Source organism: Kogia breviceps, chromosome 6 (assembly GCF_026419965.1).
Source record: "Kogia breviceps isolate mKogBre1 chromosome 6, mKogBre1 haplotype 1, whole genome shotgun sequence".
NCBI lineage: Eukaryota > Metazoa > Chordata > Mammalia > Artiodactyla > Physeteridae > Kogia > Kogia breviceps.
In genome coordinates this window covers 30718341-30743917 of record NC_081315.1, presented here as the reverse complement: position 1 = coordinate 30743917, position 25577 = coordinate 30718341, and the positions used below count along the sequence as shown (strand labels likewise).

At 42.8% G+C, this 25577-nt stretch overlaps 1 protein-coding gene and 1 long non-coding RNA gene across 22 annotated transcripts in view; one reads left to right on the top strand and one right to left on the bottom strand.

Annotated features, from left to right (window-relative positions):
- SH3D19 (SH3 domain containing 19) overlaps nt 1-25577 on the top strand; it is a 178058-nt gene that overhangs the window by 123208 nt on the left and 29273 nt on the right. For 17 of the 21 annotated variants that reach the window (XM_067035655.1, XM_067035647.1, XM_067035642.1 and 14 more), the window contains 3 exons: nt 310-1314; nt 12033-12140; nt 23728-23843. In XM_067035655.1, coding sequence (XP_066891756.1) covers nt 310-1314; nt 12033-12140; nt 23728-23843 — 1229 coding nt within the window. The remainder of the gene's footprint in view (nt 1-309; nt 1315-12032; nt 12141-23727; nt 23844-25577) is intronic. The other 4 variants (XM_067035645.1, XM_067035643.1, XM_067035662.1 and 1 more) reach the window with 2 other exon arrangements.
- The window catches only part of LOC136794355 (uncharacterized), a 44026-nt gene continuing 34411 nt past the window's right edge, over nt 15963-25577 (bottom strand). The window contains exon 3 of the long non-coding RNA XR_010840998.1: nt 15963-17906. This is a non-coding gene — a long non-coding RNA (uncharacterized lncRNA). The remainder of the gene's footprint in view (nt 17907-25577) is intronic.

The following is a 25577-nucleotide window of genomic DNA, read 5'->3' as shown; positions in this document are numbered from 1 at the left end:
AGCATGGGTTCCATCCCTAGCCGGGGAACTAAGATCCTGTATGCCGCAAGGTGTGACAATAAAATAAATAAATAAATAAATAAAAATAAAATATTATATAATGAATATTTTTATATGAATAAATATAACGTGAGGAACCCTCCTGTAGGAAGCTTAATATAAACGTCTCTCCATTGATTTTAGAATTACTTTTAACTAAGGAAGGAAACCAAAATCTCTTGATATTCTACACGTATATTTTTAAACTCTGTGTATCCTTTTTCTTTGAAATTATAACATTGCAGCTTCTGTTCGTTTTGGTCTTGTCAGCACTGCCGGCACCTCTGAAACCTCTCCTGCCTTCCCCAGCAGCCTCAGCCAGTGATCCTCCAACAGACGAGACGCCTTTAATAGTCTTTGATATTTCTGAAGAACAGAATTGTCCAGAAAACCCCAGTGCTACAAGATGTCCAGTGCCCAAACCAAGATCCAAAAGCAACCTCAGACCAGTGGCCAGAGAGCCTCACGTTAAAAAGCAGAATCCCCAGAAAAGCAGCCCAGCGGCCACGCCAGAGGAGGCAACCCCGAGCCGGCCCCAGCCTCTGTGGGACGATACCGGCCACTCGGACAGTCAGGCAGTGATGAACATTATGAATGCAGAACGGAGCCCAAATACCGTTGTCTCCAGGATCAAAGCACTTGAGGGTCAGACAAATGCGGAAAACGTGGGACTGCCCAAGAAGCCAGAAATCGCCCCCCGCACAGTCCCCCCGAGGCCTGCTGCTTCCTCAGGGAAACCCTCCGTGGCTCCCAAACCGGCAGCTGACAGAGCCTCTGGAGGCTGGGACTCCTGGGCCACAAACAGACTCCGGGGAGCCTCTAGGGAAGGCCTCACCCCACACTCTCTACCGCAAGAAGCAGGGGGCGCCCCTGTAACCAAACCCGGATTGCCAAAGAAACCAAATCTTGGCCTCATACGAAGTGTTAATCCCGAGAGTCTGGGAGGGGGGTCCGTGGCTGAGAGCCCCGACAGTGGGAAGAAAACCCCGACTCCTGCTCCTCGGCCTTTGCTGCCCAAGAAATCAGCTTCTGCAGAAACGGCCCCCTACCCTGCGGCTTTGCTGAAACCCATCAGTGTGCCTCCCCGACTCTCCGTGGCGTCCCAGGCCAAAGCGTTCAGGTCCCTGGGAGAAGGACCCCCGGCCAGCCCCCCAGTCCCGGTTCTGCAAAGCAAGCCTCCGGGGGACATCGACCTCATCAGCTTTGACGATGAGATTTTACCCGCCCCGTCTGGGAACCTGGTTGAAGACTCTGTTGATTCAGAGATGGTTCTGGGTGAGTAAAACTCAGAAGTGGAGGGGAATCTAAATTCATCCTAGGGTATCTCAAATGGCACTTGCTGTTTTCGTTTCTGGCACATAAGTTATTGAGGCGTGGACGTGCGTGTGTGTGTGTGTATGTGTAGAGACAGGGAGAAACACAGTGAGATTAAGAAACAAGGAGCCGGGGGCTTGCTCTGGTGGCGCAGTGGTTGAGAGTCCGCCTGCCGATGCAGGGGACACGGGTTCGTGCTCCGGTCCGGGAAGATCCCACATGCCGCGGAGCGGCTGGGCCCGTGAGCCATGGCCGCTGAGCCTGCGCGTCCGGAGCCTGTGCTCCGCAACGGGAGAGGCCACAACAGTGAGAGGCCCGCGTACCGCAAAAAAAAAAAAAAAAAAAAAAAAGAAACAAGGAGCCGGGTGGGAGATGGAGTCAGAGTGCGAAGGGAAAATCTGGGATGGGGAGATGGAGACGGAGAAAGAAGGAGGCACACTTGTTGATTACTCTCACATGAGCCAGGAATAAGCAGACTGGGACCAGGGTCTTAACTAGATGAGAGGCTGGCTCCTTCCTTGGGCAGGTGGAGATTCGAACATTAGGAGGAGGAGAGGGAAACTTCTCAGAGGGGGGAAGTCATGCCCCAGAGGGGCTCCTCAGATGGAGCCAGCCCCGCTGGAGTGCCTGGAAAGGGGCCAGCCCTGCTGAGGACTCTGGCAAGAGCAGTAAACCCGGCCATATGTTGCATAATGTTGTTCCATAATCTTCACAGAACACCTTCCCTTGGGAATGGAAAGTTTTGTAAATAAACTACAACAGTTGTAAGTTTCCTGCCAAGATCGGGACAATTAGATTTCCCAAGAGGCAGAGAGTATGTTTTCTTTCCTCATGCTGTTCAAATGGAGAGTGTGATGGTAAAGCTTATCTTTGATTTGTCAAACTAAACTGCTGTACTTGTCATGGCTAAGATTCCTTTCACTGCTTTTTACTTACTTGGGCAGAATTTATGAACATGTAAGCGTAATAGTATTTTCAAAAGGTTAGCTGTCATCTTCTAAATGTTTAACATGCATCAAAATGATATAAGCTCTGTGATTCAAAACCAAATTCTGCTAAGTACAGGCATATTTTAAATGATAACCACATATTTATTAAATATTTATCACGCACACAACATTGTAACTGGCTATAGCATGCCTCTTGTCCATAAGGAGTGGAAAGAAAAACATTAGGATATATTGAACTTCTGCCTAGCTTCAAACCCTCTGCTAGATGCCCAGACATACATTATTTAATTTAATACTTACATTAAACCTTTACAAGGTATCATTGGCCTCAGTTTGCAGACGAAGAAAATGAGACTGAGAGAGAGCAAAGGGTAACTTACTCGGTTTTCCAAAGCAGGATTCAAAGTCCGTCTTTTCTTTCTAAGTCTAGTTTATTTTTCACTCTATCATGTTGGTACTCAACATTTTCACGAATCCTTAAACCAGGCAACACATTAAAAACTTTTCACGTTTTTGTTATACCATTTTCTTATTTAAAACTTTTTGGTGTTAACAGGGTTCAGAGTAGGACAGGGAGGGGTAGATCCAACAGCAGCAAGCTGTTCAGGGGTAGAAACAGTATGAGCCAAAATAATACCACCTTTTGTAGAAGCTGCTAGATTCTGTGGGAATGGCAACTTGGTTAATAACTGCTGAGAATTTATTCTGTGTCGTCAAGCAGATAATTACAGTCATCTTCAAAAAGGAAGGTCAACAGTATACATCAACACGAATACACTATCGTGCTTCCTACTCAGCCTTTTCTGTTTCTTGATTTCTACCACTTCCTTGCACAATGTTTAATTACTGAGGCAGTCGTTCAGCAAAAGGTGTAATTTGCTTGCCCCACCTGACTTTAACCATTGCTCTAACCTGTGGAGTTATCCTGAACTGAACACTCTGTCTTCTTTTTTTTTTAAATTTTATAAATTTATTTATTTTATTTATTTTTGTCTGCGTTGGGTCTTTGTTGCTGCGCACTGGCTTTCTCTAGTTGCTGCGAGCCGGGGCTACTCTTTGTTGCGGCGCGTGGGCTTCTCATCGCGGTGGCTTCTCTTGTTGCGGAGCACGGGCTCTAGGTGTGCGGGCTTCAGTAGTTGTGGCTCGTGGGCTCTAGAGTGCAGGCTCGGTAGTTGTGGCACACAGGCTTAGCTGCTCTGCGGCATGTGGGATCTTCCCGGACCAAGGCTCTAACCCATGTCCCCTGAATTGGCAGGCAGATTCTTAACCGCTGTGCCACCAGGGAAGTCCACTCTGTATTTTTTTTAAGCCTGCTTCTCTTCCGGTATTCTGCTCCTGTCCTAGTGACACCATCACACACCAGCCCCTCCAAAGGATCCTATCCATCATCCTTGAACCTTCCTACCTGTCACACACAGTGACTAGTTGTTTGCACTTAAGAGTCAGGCAGGTCGGGGTCTACCACTTAAATGCTATGTGACCTTGGGCAATTTACTTCACAATGCCTCAGTTTCCTCATCTGTAAAACACAACAATAATACTCCTCCTGGAGGTATTGCTGGTGTTAAATATGATTATGGAGGAAAGCCCTATCACATTGTCTGAAACATGATAATAATACTCCTCCTGGAGGTATTGCTGGTGTTAAATATGATTATGGAGGAAAGCCCTATCACATTGTCTGAAACATGGTATGTGCTCAATAAGTGGTAGTCATTATTCTTACTTCTTGTCCTTCACATCCAGTTAGTGGTCAAGTCCTACTGGTTTTACTTTCTGAATAGTTCTTAAATTTTCCTCTAGTTTCCATCACTCCTGCTACTGGCCCACTTTTCTAATCTTTAGGCCCAGATTCCTGCAGTAGCCTCCTAAATTGAGCCTCTGCTTCTGCCTCAAACCCATCATCATATCATGGTTACCCAATGGATTTTTCTAGAGTGTACATTGGACCTTGTTGCTTCCTTGTTTATTGCCCTCCAGAGGCCTTCAAGATCACCTCTGAATTCCTCAAAATGTAGAGGGAATTTTTGTTTGTTTACTGACTGGGGCTTTGTGACTTTTTGGGGGTGGGGGAGCGACACGTTTTTTTAATTGAAATATAATTGACGTACAGCACTATGTTAGTTCCATGTACACAGCCTAGTGATTCGATATTTCAAGAGGATCACCATAAGTCTAGTTACCATCTGCCATCATACAAAGTTATTACAGTATGACTGACTATATTCCCCATGTTCTAAGGCTTTGTGACTTTTTGATGGTGTATTAATAGCATTGTCTTTGTAGATAAAGGGTTATGGTCTCTAGGTGAAACCTTGCTTACTCGTCCTGGCATCAGCCAAAAACTGGGGGAGGAACACAGGAGAAAGGAGAGAAACTCGCAGATATGTCTTTCCTTCTTATTCTTTTCTCTCAAAAAATAAAGAAAATCCAATAAAGTCGTTTTCATAAAATGAAGTTGCCATATTAATCTCAGGAAATAGAGATCAGAAAATACTGAAGCTATGAAAACATTGTAAGGATTAGAAAAATTATTCAAGGGAAACTCATAAAACAGGCAATTTAATATTGGATTCATTTCTTGGGTAGAATGCCTTCCGGGTTAATGTAGTGGAGCTGAGAAGCATTAGCAATTCCTCTTCACACCTTTACAAACCATACCCAGTTGTCAAAAAAGCAGAATGCTTCTGCTGTCAACCCCATTATGCAGACCAGAATAATAGTCTAGCAGCCAATTTCTGCTATTAACAGAACTCAAGGGAAAGAAATAAATGACAGGAAAGCTAGCCAAGGATGGTGAAACTAATTATGATGACAAGCATATTATTAGAGACAGGTAATGGACAGAAAACTACATTATCATCAATGTTTTTCTCAACCCGGTAATGAAGACCATGTGGATATAGGTGCAAAGGGGCAGCAGGTGTAGAATAATTGGCATTGGTGTGAGGGCTGGAAGGAGGGCAGAGTAAACACTGCAAATAAAAGTAGAGAAAGATGCCATGGACTTTCCTTAGACTTGGTTAGGAGATGCTTTTGCAGCTAGTTGTGTTTTCTCTATAGAAGCGAGAGCAAAGAGTCTGTGATAGAGGAAATTATGACACTGGGGTTCTTAACCCTTTCTGGATCACAGAACTCAGTCAGCCTATGAATCTTTTTTCTCCCTTGAAAATAACCCTTTTGCACATGTATGCACAGTTGGAGGTACAATTTCCAGAGCTTCAAGGGCCTATTCTTAGAACCCAGATTAAGGACTTCTACAGAATGTTGGAAATTGCCTTCAGTGGACCGCTGAAATAAATTCTGGTTGCATCCATACAACGGAATATTGTGCAGTAGCTAAAAAATAGGCAGACCCCCTATTATCCCCTACTATGGACCAACCGCCAAGATACGCTGGGTGAAAAATGCAAGGTATAGGTAGTATTCATGGTATTTTAGCTATAGTGTTGGTGTTAAAACACATATTTACATGTAAATATGCTCTGTCTTTGGAAGATGTATTAAAAATGCCAACAAGGTTGTCTTTTATGAGGGAACTCCATCAGCAGGAGAGGATGGGGGAAGCTGGTTTTCAAATAGATGACCCCCAGCAGAATTAGCATGAAAGAAACTAGGAAACATATCCCTTGTCTTTGCCACAGAGAAAGAGCCGCCCCCACACTGTTCCTCAGCCTGTGAGGAGTAGAAATTTTAAGAATAATAAAATATGATTTTTCTAAACAATTATATTATTCAAGGTTACAAATAAAAGCTAACTTTTATTAACTAAATATGTCTAAATTAGACAAATTCAAAAATATGTATCTGCATTATTTCCTATTAAATAGAATCACTGAGGAGTATTAGCCCAAAAAAAGAGTTTTTATTTTTCTGGTTACTTTATGGAAAATTTTATGGCCATTATTGCCTTGAAAAAGCAGCTAAAGGGACAAGTATTTTCATATTTTTCCTCTTATTTCTCTTTATTTTTTTTATTTTTATTGTTGGCTGCAGTGGGTCTTTGCTGCTGCGTGCCGGCTTTCTCTAGTTGCGGTGAGCAGGGGCTACTCTTAGTTGTGGTGCATGGGCTTGGTTGCTCCGCGGCATGTGGGATCTTCCCGGGCCAGGGATCGAACCTGTGTCCCCTGCATCGGCACGCGGATTCTTAACCACTGCGCCACCAGGGAAGTCCCTCCTCTTATTTCTATGTGATTTTTGTTTCAGTTTGTTTGGCAGGGGTGTTATTTCAGCTTAATTTTGACTCTTTTTTCATGTGATTGGATTTATTTTATTGGGTTTTATTTCAGTCACAAAGTAACATATATCTGCGGTAACAAGTCTAACAATATGAACATTTAGTGAAAGACAAAAATGAATCTCCCTCCAATCCATTCACATCCCCAGAATAACCAGTGTGAACCATGTCGTATATAGCTTTCTGTGCCTTTGGACATTCCAAACCAAAGCTTACAAACATGTACACATACATGTACTTCTTCCTGTTTTTTTACAAAAAGTTTTACCTAACTGTACCCATTACCCAGCAGCTTACTTTATTCCCTTAGTAATGAGGTTTCGGGACTTCTCTCCAGGCCAGTAGATCTCAGTCTGACTCCTTGTTCCCTGATACCTGCCTGATATTCCCTGGTATGAGCGCAGCACAGTCAAGTCAACGTTTCCCCTATTGATGGACACCACTACAAAAAATGCCGCGGTAAGGGGTTCCCTGGTGGCGCAGTGGTTGAGAATCCGCCTGCCGATGCAGGGGATACGGGTTCGTGCCCCGGTACGGGAAGATCCCACATGCCGCGGAGCGGCTGGGCCCGTGAGCCATGGCCGCTGAGCCTGCGCGTCCGGAGCCTGTGCCCCGCAACGGGAGAGGCCACAGCAGTGAGAGGCCCGCGTACCACAAAAAAAAAAAAAAAAAAAATGCCGCGGTAAACACTCTTGTAAATATTTTTACTTCTACTTGTGCTTTTGTAAAGAAATTTCCGGAAGTGGGACTACTGGCTTAAAGATCATGAACTTTAAACTTATTAACAGTTACCAACAATCCAGTTTCCCACCTGGCAGTGCCAGGAGTTCCCAAACATGAGGTGCCATCCTGGCCTTCTAGGTTGCCCACTTAACATTGCTGTTGGAGAAAAATACCCCCTCTCAAGAAAAGACGTAAAAAGTAAGCATACTGTGTAGCTAGAGAGAGACTCTCACACCATCATCAAGGTGAAAACCAGGCCTCTGGCTCCACCTTCTCACTGAAGGGATGCTGTCTCTCCTCTCCGCTCATCGGAGAGTGCCTCTTCTGGATGGCAGCCTGGGCCAGGGCGCAGAGAGGCACAGGCCGAGCTCACTGACTCAGGGAGCACAGCTAGGGGAGGTCATTAAGCAGACCCACTCCTGCCAAACAGCCACAGTGCTGGGACACTCAGACTTCCTCGCTTCACTGTATTGAGAAAGAATTTTTTTTTCTTTTTTTTTTTTGGAGACGTGTATACTAGAATAATTACACATGATCCGAGTGCCAGTTATTAAAGAGCAGCTCATGATACTAAAAATAAAGACCGAGAAAGAGAGAGAAAGTGGGTAGCTAGGACACTTGGAATACTTTGTATTTAAGTTGTATCGTGCTACTTCAGTTTAAATCTAGCAGGTTTTAAAAAATGACTGGAGCCTTTAATGCGGTAGTTGAGACCTGCAGGATTTGGGACGGGGTTCCCTGAGGCTAGTCCTCCAAGAACAAGCACATTTGGGATCCCCCTGTGCCCAGCCCTCCAAGGGCACTGAGTGGTCTCTTTCTCCTTCTCTGCCCCCCTTGTTCGTACTCTTACTCCTGGGATGTGAGAGAGACAGAGTGTACGCGGTATCCTGGCGCAGAACGTCAGATGAGTTGGGAAACAATTGAAGTGATTCCATGCTCAAGATTTTCTTCTCCCTCCACACTCACCCCCCAAAATCACCAACTAAAAAACCTATCCTAGGGGCTTCCCTGGTGGCGCGGTGGTTGAGAATCCGCCTGCCGATGCAGGGGACACGGGTTCGTGCCCCGGTCCGGGAAGATCCCACGTGCCGCGGAGCGGCTGGGCCCGTGAGCCATGGCCGCTGAGCCTGCGCGTCCAGAGCCTGTGCTCCGCAACGGGAGAGGCCACAAAATGGGCCCAAAGCAGCTGTTAAAAGCAGAAATACCACTTGAATGGGAGAGCACAGTGAACAGTTATCAGCCTTAATCCTTTTCTTGAATTTTGGTCCTTTTCCCAGCAGGAAACAGAGCCCTGAGAGGATGGGCTGTTACAGCCAAGGTTGAGGGGAGGGGGGATGGTCAAGTCTCTGCAGCAGTGGGGGAAGGAAAGTCGCTCCTTGGAGGTCAGCGGGTTCCAACGAGGGCCAAGGAGGCAGAGCAGGGGCAACGGCAGGGGAGAGAGACGAACAGAAAGGAAAGGTGTGCACACAGGAGAGATACTATGTTTCTGTGTTTGAATAAAATATATGCCGAGATTGGGGTCTTCAAATTCTTTCATTCTAGCTAGCATTACTCAGAACAGATGACACGTTCAGGGAGTTCAGTTTCAGGTAACGTTGCAATAATGGACTTTAATACCAGCCTACCTTCCCCTTTTTAATCCATCAGCACTGCTTTTTCCTAAAAACCCAGATGTGTATTTTTCAGCTTGGAAGAACTGTTAGAATATGCAAAATCCATCTGTTGGAAAGAGGATCATGGAGCCCTCCTGTCCCTCACCCCCTGCACTCCTGTTTCACGCTGCAACCTGCTTCCCTTCTGACCACAACTGAAGTTCCCCCTTGGCTCTACATTTCCCTTTTTCAGCAGCATGTCTCACCTTCTAATATACCGCATGAATCACTCAATATATTTATTGTTTATTGTCATTGTCTCCGTCTCCTGCTGGAGTGTAAGCATCACAAGGGCAGAGTTCTTTGCTCTGTTCACTAACGTATTCCCAGCATCTAAAATAGCATTTGATGTGTAGCAGGCACCCCAATCAATACTGAATGAAAAAAAAGTGAAAGAATAAGTTACAAAGAAATATATATAAAATGATCCTGTTTCTGTTTTTCAAAATACCTACGTAATAATACATATGATACAGGTTTGTGTTTTTCAAAATACCTTCGTAATAATACATATGATATAGAAAAAAATCTGTACACATACACATATTTTAGATAATTACTACTGCAGGGATGGGATTACAGGAGATTTTCTATCATGTATTTCTTTTTTTTTTTTTTTTTTTTTTTTTGCGGTACGCGGGCCTCTCACTGTTGTGGCCTCTCCCGTTGCGGAGCACAGGCTCCGGACGCGCAGGCCTAGCGGCCATGGCTCACGGGCCCAGCCGCTCCGCGGCATATGGGATCTTCCCGGACCGGGGCATGAACCCGCGTCCCCTGCATCGGCAGGTGGATTCTCAACCACCGCGCCACCAGGGAAGCCCTTTTTAAAATAAATTTATTTATTTTTGGCTGCTTTGGCTCTTCATTGTTGCATGCGGGCTTTCTCTAGTGGCGAGCCGGGGCTACTCTTCATTGCGGTGCGAGGGCTTCTCATTGCAGTGGCTCCTCTTGTGGAGCACAGGCTCTAGGTGCACTGGCTTCAGTAGTTGTGGCATGCAAGCTTCAGTAGTTGTGGCTTGCGGGCTTAGTTGCTCCACGGCATGTGGGATCTTCCCGGACCAGGGATCAAACCTGTGTCCCCTGCATTGGCAGGCGAATTCTTAACCACTGCACTACCAGGGAAGTCCTTATCATATATTTCTTAATGTTTCCCATTTTTACAATAAATGTTACTTTTGAAATGAAAAATAATGCTATAACAAAATAAGGAATTGATGAATTTCTTTAGACCTAAAAGAAGAAGCTTTGTTTGTTTTCTGGGGATATAGGTTACAATGGAAGAAAGTGATATTATTACAAGAGCCTTTTTTGAAAGTTTGATGTTGTTCTGATGATGTTGAGTTGGGTTTTTGAGCATAGACAAGACTCGCCTCACTAATGAGCTAATAGACCGGTTTCCATAGAGGGGTCATCTAATTTTTTTTTTTTTCTAACTAGCCTAATAATTATTATTTTACTTAGCATGCCATCTGGGGGCCTTACTTAGGTGATAGATAAACTTAAAATAGGATTGTACTTAACCATCCTATCTCCCCACCTCGCACCGTTACTGGCATGTGGTAAGCAGACATGTGAGATCAAGTGACCTAGTGAGTGGGTGACGCTCTGGTAGCAGGTCTGAGAGTGGGGTTGCCTGAGAGCTGGGTGGAAGGGAAGGGCAAATATCAAGGAGCTGAAAGGCCATCTTGTCCTTAGCTCAGCTCTTTGTGTATCCTGAAAAGATCTGGTCAGCAAAAGATGCTTTATTGAACTGTGGCTCATAACAGGCAGAACATGAATGCTGTTCATCACAGGCGCTGTGAAGTGCATTGTTTATAGGGAGTATCTCCCTACAGGCGAGATCCAGAGAACAGGTTCCGAATACAGTATGTGTTCATTCTGCCTCTGGTTGAATAAAGGCAAAAGCGGCCTCTTGAGACCCTGTGCACTGTATAGAGTATGCATTATACAGCATTTGATTTTAGTTTTGCTAATCTATTTATTTTTAGGTTTTTCATCTTTTAAAAATGTTTTGGTCATCTTCCAAAACTACTAAAAAGAACATTTACATTAAAGAAAAAAAGACTGTTTCTTTCAGTAAAAAAGTTTGGTGGGGGATTTCTCTGGCAGTCCAGTGGTTAGGGCTCCACGCTCTCACTGCTGAGGGCCTGGGTTCCATCCCTGGCTGGGTAACTAAGATCCCACAAGCCTTGCGGCATGGCCGAAAACAAAAAAGGAAGAAAAAAGTTTGGTGGTTATGCTTTTCTTTAAAATACTGTCCCTAAGCACATACTGTCCTTTTTTTTTTTTTTTTTTGCGGTACGCGGGCCTCTCACTGTTGTGGCCTCTCCCGTTGAGGAGCACAGGCTCCGGACGCGCACGCTCAGCGGCCATGGCTCATGGGCCCAGCCGCTCCGCAGCATGTGGGATCCTCCCGGACCGGGGCACGAACCCGCGTCCCCTGCATCGGCAGGCGGACTCTCAACCTCTGCGCCACCAGGGAAGCCCCCATACTGTCCATTTTAAATGAATGGGTTAAGATGGAGAATATATATCCTTGGCTCCAAATTAAATATTTGAAGGGAGGTGTCTTATTTTATTTCCAGGATAAAACGTTTTCCGTTTTCATGTTAGCAAGGTGTAGTTTCACTTCACTACTCAATCCGAGAGTCCTGCTGCCAGGCTACATCAGGGTAGGATGAGGCCCAGGGCCAGCCCTTCAGGGAGGTTTTCCAATGCAGGCACAGGGGTGGGGCAAAGAGACCTTCCTTCCTAAGGGATCTGGGAAGCTTCACTATAGGGGGAAAATTGGCTGCATGTTTCAATTGCCCCTCATTTTCAGGCAGACACTTATGGAATGATTACACTCCTGTGAAAGATAGCTTCTACATAATCGAAGATTGTCCTGGATCTCTCTCATCAGAGAGGAAGAAAAACCACATGAATTATTTACGGAGTGCCAAGTTATTTCCTTTCATGAGCCCTGACTTTGTTTTTGTCTCTGCAAACTGAGATTTTGTTTATCCATGAATAGTTTTCCCTAGGGCATGAAAAATATGACTCTTTAATTATGAATGAGGTTTTTTGTTTGAGTCCATGTTAACTAAAACATGCAGAATGCACTGTGTTTTTCATTAGATCCCTTTCAGCTCCCCACAAGAATAGAACCAGCAAAGGAACGAGCGGTTCAACCAGCACCCACCAGGAAGCCCACTGTGATTCGGATTCCAGCCAAACCAGGAAAATGTAAGCACTTCTCTGCTTCATTTATTTGCTTCTCCAAGAGCCAGTGAGAAATATATGCTAATTTATCAATGTCTGCTTTTGAAATTTTGTGTAATCAGCCACTTATTATTTTTCAGTCGAGAACATTTTCTTTTAACATCTTAAAAGAGTATAATTGCTTTACAATGGTGTTAGTTTCTGCTGTATAACAAAGTGAATCAGCTATACGTTTACATATATCCCCATATCCCCTCCCTCTTGCATCTCCCTCTCATCCTCCCCACCCCACCCTTCTAGGTGGTCACAAAGCACTGAGCTGATCTCCCTGTGCTACGCAGCTGCTTCCCACTAGCTATCTATTTTACGTTTGGTAGTGTATATATGTCCATGCCACTCTCTCACGTTGTGCCAGCTTACCCTTCCCCCTCCCCATGTCAAGTCCATTCTCTGCATCTGCGTCTTTATTCCTGTCCTGCCCCTAGGTTCTTCAGAACCACATTTTTTTTTTAGGATTCCATATATGTGTATTAGCATATGGTATTTGTTTTTCTCTTTCTGACTTACTTCACTCTGTATGACAGACTCTAGGTCCATCCACCTCACTACAAATTAACTCAATTTTGTTTCTTTTTATGGCTGAGTCATATTCCATTGTATATACGTGCCACATCTTCTTTATCCATTCATCTGTCAATGGACACTTAGGTTGCTTCCATGACCTGGCTATTGTAAATAGTGCTGCAGTGAACATTGTGGTACACGACTCTTTTTGAATTATGGTTTTCTCAGGGTATATGCCCAGTAGTGGGATTGCTGGGTCATATGGTAGTTCTATTTGTAGATTTTTAAGGAACCTCCATACTGTTCTCCATAGTGGCTGTATCAATTTACATTCCCACCAGCAGTGCAAGAGGGTTCCCTTTTCTCCACACCCTCTCCAGCATTTATTGTTTGTAGATTTTTTGATGATGGCCATTCTGACTGGTGTGAGGTGATAGCTCATTGTAGTTTTGGTTTGCATTTCTCTAATGATTACTGATGTTGAGCATCCTTTCATGTGTTTGTTGGGAATCTGTATATCTTCTTGGGAGAAATGTCTCTTTAGGTCTTCTGCCCATTTTTCGATTGGGTTGTTTGTTTTTTTGATATTGAGCTGTATGAGCTGCTTGTAGATTTTGGAGATTAATCCTTTGTCAATTGCTTCATTTGCAAATATTTTCTACCATTCTAAGGGTTGTCTTTTCATCTTGTTTATGGTTTCCTTTGCTGTGAAAAAGCTTTTAAGTTTCATTAGGTCCCATTTGTTTACTTTTATTTTTATTTCTATATCTCTAGGAGGTGGGTCAAAAAGGATGGTGCTGTGATTTATGTCATAGACTTTTCTGCCTGTGTTTTCCTCTAAGAGTTTTATAGTGTCTGGCCTTACATTTATGTCTTTAATCCATTTTGAGTTTATTTTTGTGTATGGCATTAGGGAATGTTCTAATTTCATTGTTTTACATGTAGCTGTCCAGTTTTCCCAGCACAACTTATTCTCCATTGTAAATTCTTGCCTCCTTTGTCAAAGATGAGGTGACCATATGTGCATGGGTTTAACTCTGGGCTTTCTATCCTGTTCCATTGATCCGTGTTTCTGTTTTTGTGCCAATACCATACTGTCTTGATGACTGTAGCTCTGTAGTATAGTCTGAAGTCAGAGAGCCCGATTCCTCCAGCTCCGTTTTTCTTTCTCAAGATTGCTTTGGCTATTCAGGGTCTTTTGTGTTTCCATGCAAATTGTGAAATTTTTTATTCTAGTTCTGTGAAAAATGCCATTGGTAGTTTGATAGTGATTGCATTCAATCTGTAGATTGTTTTGGATAGTATAGTGATGTTCACAGTGTTGATTCTTCCAATCCAAGAACATGGTATATCTCTCCATATGTTTGTATCATCTTTAATTTCCTTCATCAGTGTCTTATAGTTTTCTGTATACAGGTCTTTTGTCTCCTTAGGTAGGTTTATTCCTAGGTATTTTATTCTTTTTGTTGCAGTGGTAAATGGGAGTGTTTCCTTAATTTCTCTTTCAGATTTTTCATCATTAGTGTATAGGGATGCAAGAGATTTCTGTGTATTAATTTTGTATCCTGCTACTTTACCAAATTCATTGATTAGCTCTAGTGGTTTTCTGGTGGCATCTTTAGGATTCTCTATATATAGTATCATGTCATCTGCAAAGAGTGACAGCTTTACTTCTTCTTTTCCAATTTGGATTCCTTTTGTTTCTTTTTCTTCTCTGATTGCTGTGGCTAAAACTTTCCTAACTATTTTGAATAAGAGTCGTGAGAGTGGGTAACCTAGTCTTTTTCCTGATCTTAGTGGAAATGGTTTCAGTTTTCATCATTGAGAACAATTTTGGCTGTGGGTATGTCATATCTGGCCTTTATTATGTTGAGGTAAGTTTCCTCTATGCCCACATTCTGGCGTGTTTTTATCATAAATGGGTGTTGAATTTTGTCGAAATATTTTTCTATATCTATTGAGATAATCATATGGTTTTTTCTCCTTCAATTTGTTAATATGGTTTATCACATTGATTGATTTGCATATATTGAAGAATTCTTGCTTCCTTGGATACATCCCACTATATCATGGTGTATGATCCTTTTAATGTGCTACTGGATTCTGTTTGCTAGTATTTTGTTAAGGATTTTTGTATGTATGTTCATCAGTGATATTGGCGTGTAGTTTTCCTTTTTTGTGACATCTTTGTCTGGTTTTGTTATCATGGTGATGGTGGCCTCATAGAATGAGTTTGGGAGTGTTCCTCCCTCTGCTATATTTTGGACGAGTTTGAGAAGGATTGGTGTTAGCTCTTCTCTAAATGTTTGATAGAATTCGCCTCTGAATCCTTCTGGTCCTGAGCTTTTCTTTATTGGAAAATTTTTAATCACAGTTTCAATATCAGTGCTTGTGATTGGTCTGTTTATATTTTCTATTTCTTCCTGGTACAGTCTCGGAAGGTTGTGCTTCTCTAAGAATTTGTCCATTTTTTCCAGGTTGTCCATTGTATTGGTATATAGTTGCTTGTAGTAGTCTCTCATGATCCTTTGTATTTCTGCAGTGTCAGTTGTTACTTCTCCTTTTCATTTCTAATTCTGTTGATTTGAGTCTTCTCCCTTTTTTTCTTGATGAGTCTGTCTAATGGTTTATCAATTTTGTTTATCTTGTCAAAGAACCACCTTTTAGTTTTTTTTTAATCTTTGCTATCGTTTCCTTCATTTCTTTTTCATTTATTTCTGATCTGATCTTTATGATTTCTTTCCTTCTGCTAACTTTGGGGGTTTTTTGTTCTTCTTTCTCTAATTGCTTTAGTGTAAGGTTAGGTTGTTTATTTGAGATTTTCATGTTTCTTGAGGTAGGATTGTATTCCTATGAACTTCCTTCTTAGAACTGCTTTTGTTGCATCCCATAGGTTTGGGGTCATCATGTTTTCATTGTCATTTGTTTCTAGGTATTTTTTTATTTCCTCTTTGATTTCTTCAGTGATCTCTTGCTTATTTAGTAGTGTATTGTTTAGCCTCTGTGTGTTTGTATTTTTTACAGATTTTTTCCTGTAATTGATATCTAGTCTCATAGCGTTGTGGTCAGAAAAGATACTTGATATGATTTCAATTTTCTTAAATTTACCAAGGCTAGATTTGTGACCTAAGATATGGTCTATCCTGGAGAATGTTCCATGAGCAGAAGAAAGCATATTCTGTTGTTTTTGGATGGAATGTCCTATAAATATCAATTAAGTCCATCTTGTTTAATGTATCATTTAAAGCTGTGTTTCCTTATTTATTTTCATTTTGGGTGATCTGTCCATTGGTGAAAGTGGGGTGTTAAAGTTCCCTACTACAATTGTGTTACTGTCGATTTCCCGTTTTATGGCGGTTAGCATTTGCCTTATGTATTGAGGTGCTCCTATGTTGGGTGCATAAATATTTACAATTGTTATATCTTCTTCTTGGATCGATCCCTTGATCATTATGTAGTGTCCTTCTTTGTCTCTTGTAATAGTCTTTATTTAAACATCTATTTTGCCTGGTATGAGAATTGCTACTCCAGCTTTCTTTTGATTTCCATTTGCATAGAATATCTTTTTCCATCCCCTCACTTTCAGTCTGTATGTGTCCCCAGGTCTGAAGTGGGTCTCTTGTAGACAGCATATATACAGGTCTTGTTTTTGTATGCATTCAGCCTGTCTATCTCTTTTGGTTGGAGCATTTAATCCAATTACATTTAAGGTAATTATCGATATGTATGTTCCTATTACCATTTTCTGAATTGTTTTGGGTTTGTTATTGTAGGTCTTTACCTTCTCTTGTGTCTCCTGCCTAGAGAAGTTCCTTTAGCATTTTTTGTAAAGCTGGTTTGGTGGTGCTGAATTCACTTAACTTTTGCTTGTCTGTAAAGGTTTTAATTTCTCTGTTGAATCTGAATGAGATCCTTGCTGGGTAGAGTAATCTAGGTTGTAGGTTTTTGCCTTTCATCACTTTAAATATGTCCTTCCACACCCTTCTGGCCTGCAGAGTTTCTGCTGAGAAATCTGCTGAGCAATCAGCTGAATCTTTATGGGGATTCCCTTGTATGTTACTTGTTGCTTTTCCCTTGCTGCTTTTAATATTTTTTCTTTGTATTTAATTTTTGATAGTTTGATTAATATGTGTCTTGGCATGTTTCTCCTTGGATTTATCCTGTTTGGGACTCTCTGTGCTTCCTGGACTTGACTGACCATTTCTTTTCCCACATTAGGCAAGTTTTCAACTATAATCTCTTTAAATATTTTCTCAGTCCCTTTGTTTTTCTCTTCTTCTTCTGGGACCCCTATAATTTGAATGTTGGTGCTTTCAATATTGTCCCAGAGGTCTCTGAGACTGTCCTCAATTCTTTTCATTCCTTTTTCTTTATTCTGCTCTGTGGTAGTTATTTCCACTCTTTTATCTTCCAGGTCACTTACCCGTTCTTCTGCCTCAGTTATTCTGCTGTTGATTCCTTCTAGAGAATTTTTAATTTCATTTATTGTGTTGTTCATCATTGTTTGTTTCCTCTTTAGTTCTTCTCAATCCTTGTTAAACGCTTCTTGTATTTTCTCCATTCTATTTCCAAGATTTTGGATCATCTTTGCTATCATTACTCTGAATTCTTTTTCAGGTAGACTGCCTAGTTCCTCTTACTGTTTGGTCTCTGGGTTTTTACTTTGCTCCTTCATCTGTTGTGTATTTCTCTGCCTTCTCATTTTGCTTAACTTGCTGCATTTTGGGTCTGCTTTTTGCCGGCTGCAGGTTCATAGTTCCCGTTGGTTTTGGTGTCTGCTGCCAGTGGGTAAGATTGGTTCAGTGGGTTGTGTAGGCAGGCTTCCTGGTGTAGGGGACTCGTGCCTGTGTTCTGGTGGATGAAGCTGGATCTTGTGTTTCTGGTGGGCAGGACCATGTCCTGTGGTGTGCTTTGGGGTGTCTGTGACCTTATTTTGATTTTAGGCAGCCTCTCTGCTAATGGGTGGGGTTGTGTTCCTCTTTTGCTAGTTGTTTGGCATGGGGTGTCCAGCACTGTAGCTTGCTGGTCATTGAGTGGAGCTGGGTCTTAGTGTTGAGATGGACATCTCTGGGAAAGCTTTTGCCGTTTGATACTACGTGTAGCTGGGAGGTCTCTGGTGGACCAATGTCCTGAACTCAGCTCTCCCACCTCAGAGGCTCAGGCTTGACACCCGGCCAGAGCACCAAGACCTTGTCAGCCACACGGCTCAGAAGAAAAGGGAGAAAACTAAAGAGAGAAAAGGAGGAAGGGAGGAAGGAAGGGAGGGAGGGAGGAAAAGAAAGAATAAAATGAAGTTTTTAAAATAAAAAATAAAAATATTATTAAAATAAAATGGTAATAAAAAAAGAAAGAAAGAAGAGAGCAAGCAAACCAATAAACAAATCCACCAATGATAACAAGTGCTAAAAACTATACTAAAAAAACCCAACAAAACAAACAAACAGAAAAAAATGGACAGTCAGAACCCTAGGACAAACGGTGAAAGCAAAGCTATACAGACAAAATCACACACAGAAGCACACACATACACACTCACAAAAAGAAAAAGAAAAAAAAATATATATATATATATATATACTAAAAAAAAAAGAGAGAGCAACCAAATCAATAAACAAACCTACCAATGATAATAAGCTGTAAATACTAAACTGAGATAAACCTAAAACCAGAAACAAATTAAATGCAGATAGCAAACCCCAAGTCTACAGTTGCTCCCAGAGTCCCCTGCCTCAATTTTGGGATGATTTGTTGTGTATTCAGGTATTCCACAGATGCAGGGTACATCAAGGTGATTGGGGAGATTTAATCCGTTGCTCCTGAGGCTGCTGGGAGAGATTTCCCTTTCTCTTCTTTGTTCGCACAGCTCCTGGGGTTCAGCTTTGGATTTGGACCCACCTCTGTGTGTAGGTCGCCCGAGGGCGTCTGTTTCCTTCCCAGACAGGATGGGGTTAAAGTGGCAGCTGACTAGGGGACTCTGGCTCACTCAGGCTGGGGGGAGCAGGGATGTGGAATGTGGGGCGAGCCTGTGGCGGCAGAGGCTGGCGTGACGTTGCACCAGCCTGAGGCGTGCCGTGTGCTCTCCCCAGGAAGTTGTCCCTGGATCACGGGCCCCTGACTGGCAGGCTGCACAGGCTCCTGGGAGGGGAGGTGTGGAGAGTGACCTGTGCTCGCACACAGGCTTCTTGGTGGCGGCAGCAGCAGCCTTAGCATCTCATGCCCGTCTCTGGGGTCCGTGCTGATAGCTGCGGCTTGCGCCCGTCTCTGGAGCTCGATTAGGTGGTGCTCTGAGTCCCCCCTCTCCTCGCACACCCCGAAACAATGGTCTCTTGCCTCTTAGGCAGTTCCACACTTTTTCCCGGACTCCCTCCCGGCTAGCTGTGGCGCACTAGCCCCCTTCAGGCTGTGTTCACGCAGCCAACCCCAGTCCTCTCCCTGGGATCCGACCTCTGACGTCCGAGCCTCAGCTCTCAGCCCCCACCCACCCTGACAGGTGAGCAGACAAGCCTCTCGGGCTGGTGAGTGCTGGTCGGCACCGATCCTCTGTGCGGGAATCTCTCCGCTTTGCCCTCCACACCCGTTACTGCGCTCTCCTCCGTCGCTCTGAAGCTTCCCCCCCGCCATACCCCTCCCCTGTTTCCACCTGTAAAGGGGTTCCTAGTGTGTGGAAACTTTTCCTCCTTCACAGCTCCCTCCCGAGGTGGAGGTCCCATCCCTATTCTTTTGTCTCTGTTTATTCTTTTTTTCTTTTGCCCTACCCCAGGTATGTGGGGAGTCTCTTGCCTTTTGGGAGGTCTGAGGTCTCTGCCAGCGTTTAGTAGGTGTTCTGTAGGAGTCATTCCACATGTAGACATATTTTTGATGTATTTGTGGGGAGGAAGGTGATCTCCAGGTCTTACTCCTCTGCCATCTTAAAGGTCCTCCTCTCGAGAACATTTAAAAGCAAGTTGTTTTCTCATAATTCTTTAGACAGTTAGTACAGCAAATTTGTTTTTTGTGTTTTTTAAATTTATTTTTGGCTGCATTGGGTCTTCGTTGCTGCATGCAGGCTTTCTCTAGTTGTGGCGAGTGGGGGCTACTCTTCTTTGTGGTGCATGGGCTTTTCATTGCGGTGGCTTCTCTTGTTGCAGAGCACGAGCTCTAGGCGTGCAGGCTCAGTAGTTCTGGCACATGGGCCCTAGAGCACGTGGGCTTCAGTAGTTGCGGCACACAGTCTCAGTTGTTGTGGCTCATGGGCTGTAGAGCACAGGCTCAGTTGTTGTGGCACATGGGCTTAGTTGCTCCGCGGCATGTGGAATCTTCCCAGGCCAGGGCTCGAACCCATGTCCCCTGCGTTGGTAGGTGGATTCTTAACCACTGTGCCACCAGGGAGATTCAGTACAGTAAATTTGGTTTTTACTTCTCTTTAACATTGTCTTAGGCAGAGAGAATATGGGAGGCTGAAACTCAGAGTAATTGTAATATCGTATGTTAGTGCCCGTAGTAAAGATTTGGTAGGAAAGTTTTGAAACTGATAGCAAATACAGTTGTATATGTTTGTCAGGAGTGTATTATTCCAATGAGCATAATCTAAATACAGCTATGTGTGAATTGTCTGAAGAGGAGTAACCAAGAGTTATAAAAACATAACAGTGTATAAAAATATTATTTTAATTAGTATAACACTACGTTTTGATACACTTCCTTACTTGATTTTTCAGTGTTACAATAAATGAAATTTTGGATGAATTTCATTTAATAAGTACTGCAGATACATCTGATTTTATCATAAGAGAGAAGCCAAGAGGGCCAGAACTGGTTACCTTAGGCCCTAGAGATTAGAGAAAGCATGAGTATGTATATACATGAATGCACATACAGTGGGTTCCAGAGCAGTTCCTGGGTGATCACACCAGCTTTCTCTGTGAGCCTCTGCTTTCCTTTCATTTCCTTTAGTGCTTTTGCATAGCCCTGTTGCATCCTTGCCTTTGTCTCACGAGATTCTGCCACTCCGTTCCTGCCAACGGCAGATCAAGTGTCCCAGTCCTTCCCCTGCAGCATCCCAGGGTTACACTGTAGGCATACCCTGGAATGCCATGAGACTTAGTTTAGGGCTATGGTTTCTCTATAAAATACTACCTAGAAGAATCATATTGGCTTTAGTCTCTTGATGGTTTTATTAACTGATGGCTCTAAGCCAAGTAGTGAGAAGATTGAACGGAGTTTCTGTGAAGAACGAGGAGGAGAGGAAAGTCAAGGGTACCAAATTCTAGTGGGTTCTCGCTTCTTAGGAGCTTATATGGTAGTGTTAGACTGAAGAACTGGTCATATGTTTCTTTTGACAGTATTATATAGCCTACAGATCAGTGACAGGACAGCTCATCGGGTTGCCGGCCTGCTCACTGATACCTTGTTAAAAGTATTTGGGGGCTTCCCTGGTGGCGCAGTGGTTGAGAATCCGCCTGCCGATGCAGGGGACGTGGGTTCGTGCCCTGGTCCGGGAAGATCCCACGTACCGTGGAGCAGCTGGGCCCGTGAGCCGTGGCCGCTGAGCCTGTGCGTCCGGAGCCTGTGCTCCGCAACGGGAGAGGCCACAACAGTGAGAGGCCCGCGTACCACAAAAAAAAAAAAAAAAAAAGTATTTGGGATTTTAATAAGCTGCGTGAGACAGGATGATAATAAATATTACCTGACGCTCATGTGGCTTTATGTAATACAACTTTTACATTTAAATGTATTCCCCTGTTGTGTCAGGGTCCCCCAGATCCCCATGTTTGATGATTTGCTAGGAGGACTCACAGGATTTAGCATATAGTTGTGTTCATGGCTGTGATTTATTATAGCAAAAGTATGCGAAGCAAAATCAGCAAAGGAAAAAGGTGCCCGGGGCAAAGTGCGGAGGAAACCAGCACAAGTTTCTAGGAGTCCTCTCCCAGTGGAGTCACACAGGGTGTACCTAACTCCACTCGGATGTGAAATGTCAATCAGGGAAGCTCATTAAAGACTCAATACCCAGGGTTTTTGTTGGGGGCTGGTTCCATGGACACCTCTAGGAATTTGGGCATGTACCAAAATTCCAGATTTCCCAGAAGGAAAGCAGGTGTTCAGCATAAACCATATTCTTTTGTTTTATCAGTTCTAGAAATGGTGCAAAGCTTCCCCAAATCCAAGTTCCTAGGTGCCAGCAAGGACCAACCTTGTAACTCAGGCCTGCTATGTTTACTCTTTTCTCCACACTTATAAATTGGATTAATAGTCCTGAAATCCTGAGAAGGGTATATTGAGAAAGCACCTTTATTTATTATCCTGACAAATCTCCAGGAACTCTTAGAAAGCTGAGTTCTGTACTGCTATATGTGAGAGAACTGAAGTGCCAGTTCCTAGAGAATTCTTTCTATTTATATCAAAAACCAGTTCCCCAGAATTTTATTATTACGATTATTAAGCAATGCATATATTGCTGTGGAGGAAAAAAAAAATAAGACTTTTGGTGTCCAAAGAACTTGGAATGGACAAGAAAAGAAAGGAACAGCTTTGTGGTGCAAAACTCCTTGCTCTGAACCTGTCAGCTTCTTCACCTGGGGACCTGTTTCTTCTGACTAGGATGTCCTTTCCCCAGATCTCTGCATGGCTCCCTCCTTCACTATTCCTTCAGGTCTTTGCTCAAATGCCACGTTTCTCACTGAGCACTCCGCTGACCACATAGTTTGAAATTGAAAATCTCCACCTCCCCCACATACCCACACCAGATAATTACTCTGTCCCTTCCTGCCCGTAAGCTGTCTCCTCTCTGCTTTCATATTCTCACTGCTTTGTACCCTTCAGTAAGGAAACTGCAGCACAGAGAAAATCTTCAAGATGGCGACTGAGTTGGACCGTCCCTGTGTGTGTCTTAATTCCCCGCGCAGCACTGCCTCTCAACTAAGAACACTTGTCTGTCTCTAAATCATTGTTTTCCTAGGAACTGGCCTGGGTATTTTCCCCCTTTTGAGAGTGTTTTCCTGTCTGTGGATAAAACAGGAACCTGACAAATCATCCTCTTGTTTTGTTATAGGTTTTTCATGGGAAATGGAAGCAGAGAGTGTTCATTTGAATGGGGAAAATTCCTATCTCCTTTAAATGCCCGAACCAGTAAAAGGTGGCTTTAGCCTCCTTTAGTATGTTACAGTCATCCTCTCTCCAAGTGTTTTGCACACAGATTTTAATTAGCTGTCACTAATTAAATCTGGTCATCTTTGTTTTCTTCATTTTAAAATAAGTTGGGAGTGCACTATCTCTGGGTTAAGGATGTAGTTTGGATGTAAAGATACTGCTTGTTAAAATGGGAGCAATTAAGCCCATTAACCTGGAGCTAAAATATTAGAAAACACATTTAATTATTTGGATGGGAGAGGATTGGATACACCACCTGTTAGGAAGCAGCGTGCCTTACTACAATGAGTACAGGCTTTTGGTTTCAAACCCATCTGACCATTCCTAGCATTAAGACCTGGCTAGCTCATTTATTGTCTCCTCAGCTTCAGTTTCTTCATCTGTAAAATGGGTAGGATATTATCTAGTATAGTGCTGTCCAATATGGTAGCTAATAGCCACATGTGGTTACTGAGCACTTGAAATGTGGCTAATGCAACTGAGGGACTGAAACTTTAATTTTATTTAATTTTAATTAAGATTTAAGTTTAAATTGCCATGTATGGCTACTAGCTAGTAGACTCAACAGATCTAGCACTTAGATTGAGGTTGGTTTGGAGAAACGTATATGAATAAAGTGCCTTAACTTAATGCGTGCCCATAGAAGGTTATCAACAAACGCTGGCTTGCTGTTATAATTATTTAGTATTATTTTTAATCTCTATAAAACATTAGGTAAAAAATTAACCAATGCCTACTAACTCATCAATATTCTGAGGTTTGCCAGAATATCTTTCTCATTTGCTTAGCTACCCATTCTTTGTGTGGATCTTTTACAATAGCCATTTTCCTAATAGGGAACCAAGCTGTAATCATTTCATCCCTTGAAACCCCCGAAGACTAGAAATTATTGATTAATTAATTACGGCTATTTTTCCAGGTTCACATGAGGAGGATCCACAAAGCCCACCTCCTCTCCCTACTGAAAAACCTATTGGAAACACCTTCAGCACAGTATCTGGAAAACTCGGTAATGCTGACAGAACTAGAAACTTGGTAAGTGGTCATTATAGGTAATCTTAGGTTGAAGACCAAGCTATGCACTAATTTAAAGTAATCAGCTGATGTCTAAATTATTTTACTGTTGGCCAGATAAAACCAATTTCTAAGCTCCATGTGCTTATTTAATATTTTTAAAATTCCTATAGAATAAAAGAATTAAGCTAATTCATTGTACTTCATCATAAAATAATTTGCCCTATACCGATATTATGGCATTGTCTTTTAAATAGCACTAATAAAAAATGAGGAAGTTATTGAAAATCTCTAAAAACCTTTAATTTTTGTGGAAACAGATTTAGTTCAATTATCAGGTTTTATTTAAAATACCAAATTAGGGACTTCCCTGGTGGTCCAGTGGTAAAGAATCCGCCTTACAATGCAGGGGACACGTGTTTGATCCCTGGTCAGGGCACTAAGGTCCCACATGCTGCGTGCGGAGCAATTAAGCCCACGCACCACAACTACTGAGCCTGCGGCGCCTCATCCAGAGCCCATGTGCCTCAAACTACAGAGTCCACGCGCCCTGGAACCCGTGCACCATAACTACAGAGCCCATGCTCCCTGGAGCCTGCGTGCCACAACTAGAGAAAAGAAAACCTGCACACCTCAACTAGAGAGAAGCCCATGCGCCGCAACGAAAGATCCCACATGCCTCAGTGAAGATCCTGCATGCCACGACTAAGACCCCATGCAGCCAAAAATAAAATAAATACATAAATAAATAATAAATAGATCTTTTTTTTTTTTAATTTTTTTTTTTTTTTTTTTTTTTTTTGCGGTACGCGGGCCTCTCACTGTTGCGGCCTCTCCCGTTGCGGAGCACAGGCTCCGGACGCGCAGGCTCAGCGGCCATGGCTCACGGGCCCAGCCGTTCCGCGGCATGTGGGATCTTCCCGGACCGGGTCACGAACCCGTGTCCCCTGCATGGGCAGGCGGACTCTCAACCACTGCGCCACCAGGGAAGCCCAAATAGATATTTTAAAAAACAAAATAAAATACTGAATTAGTGACATAATTTTAAGATAATTATCATAAGAATTTGTTCATCTGAAATTTAGGAGAGAATTATTTTTTTAAATTTAGAAAATAGTGCTTTATCATGTACTTATTAACAGATGGTGGTAAAAAGTTTTTTTTTAAATTTCAACCTCAATACTGTTTTTCCATACTTTTTGAAATTCCCATATGATAGATTATCTTTAAGGTTTGTTTCAAAAGAAACCAGTTCTTAAAGTCTGTGAGCCAGATTTTCAGTTCAAACTTCATAATAGTTTTACATTTGTGCATTAACTATGCTATTATACATGCAAACCCATCTAATAATCTAGTGAAGAGAAATTTCTTTGAAGGAGACATTAAACTGAATTAGCCAATGTCAAGTTAATGAGATTTTTCCGTGGGCTGAATTAAAATTTAGTGATCACTTGCATTTCAAAATACTTGGTAATAAATTTTTATTAAAACTGGGCTAGGGACTTCCCTGGCAGTCCAGTGGTTAAGACTCCACGCTTCCAGTGCAGGGGATGCAGGTTTGATCCCTGGTCAGGGAACTAAGATCCCACATGCTGTGCAGCAGAGCCAAAAAAATTTTAAAAAACTGGGCCAAGATGACCCAAAAGAGGATGATAGGGCTCCCACCATACTATTGTTGAACAGGAAAATCCCAAATTTCCATAGAGGAAAAGTTACTTGAAAAGGTTACTGGCTTCTACTCTAAAGGGTTGTAAA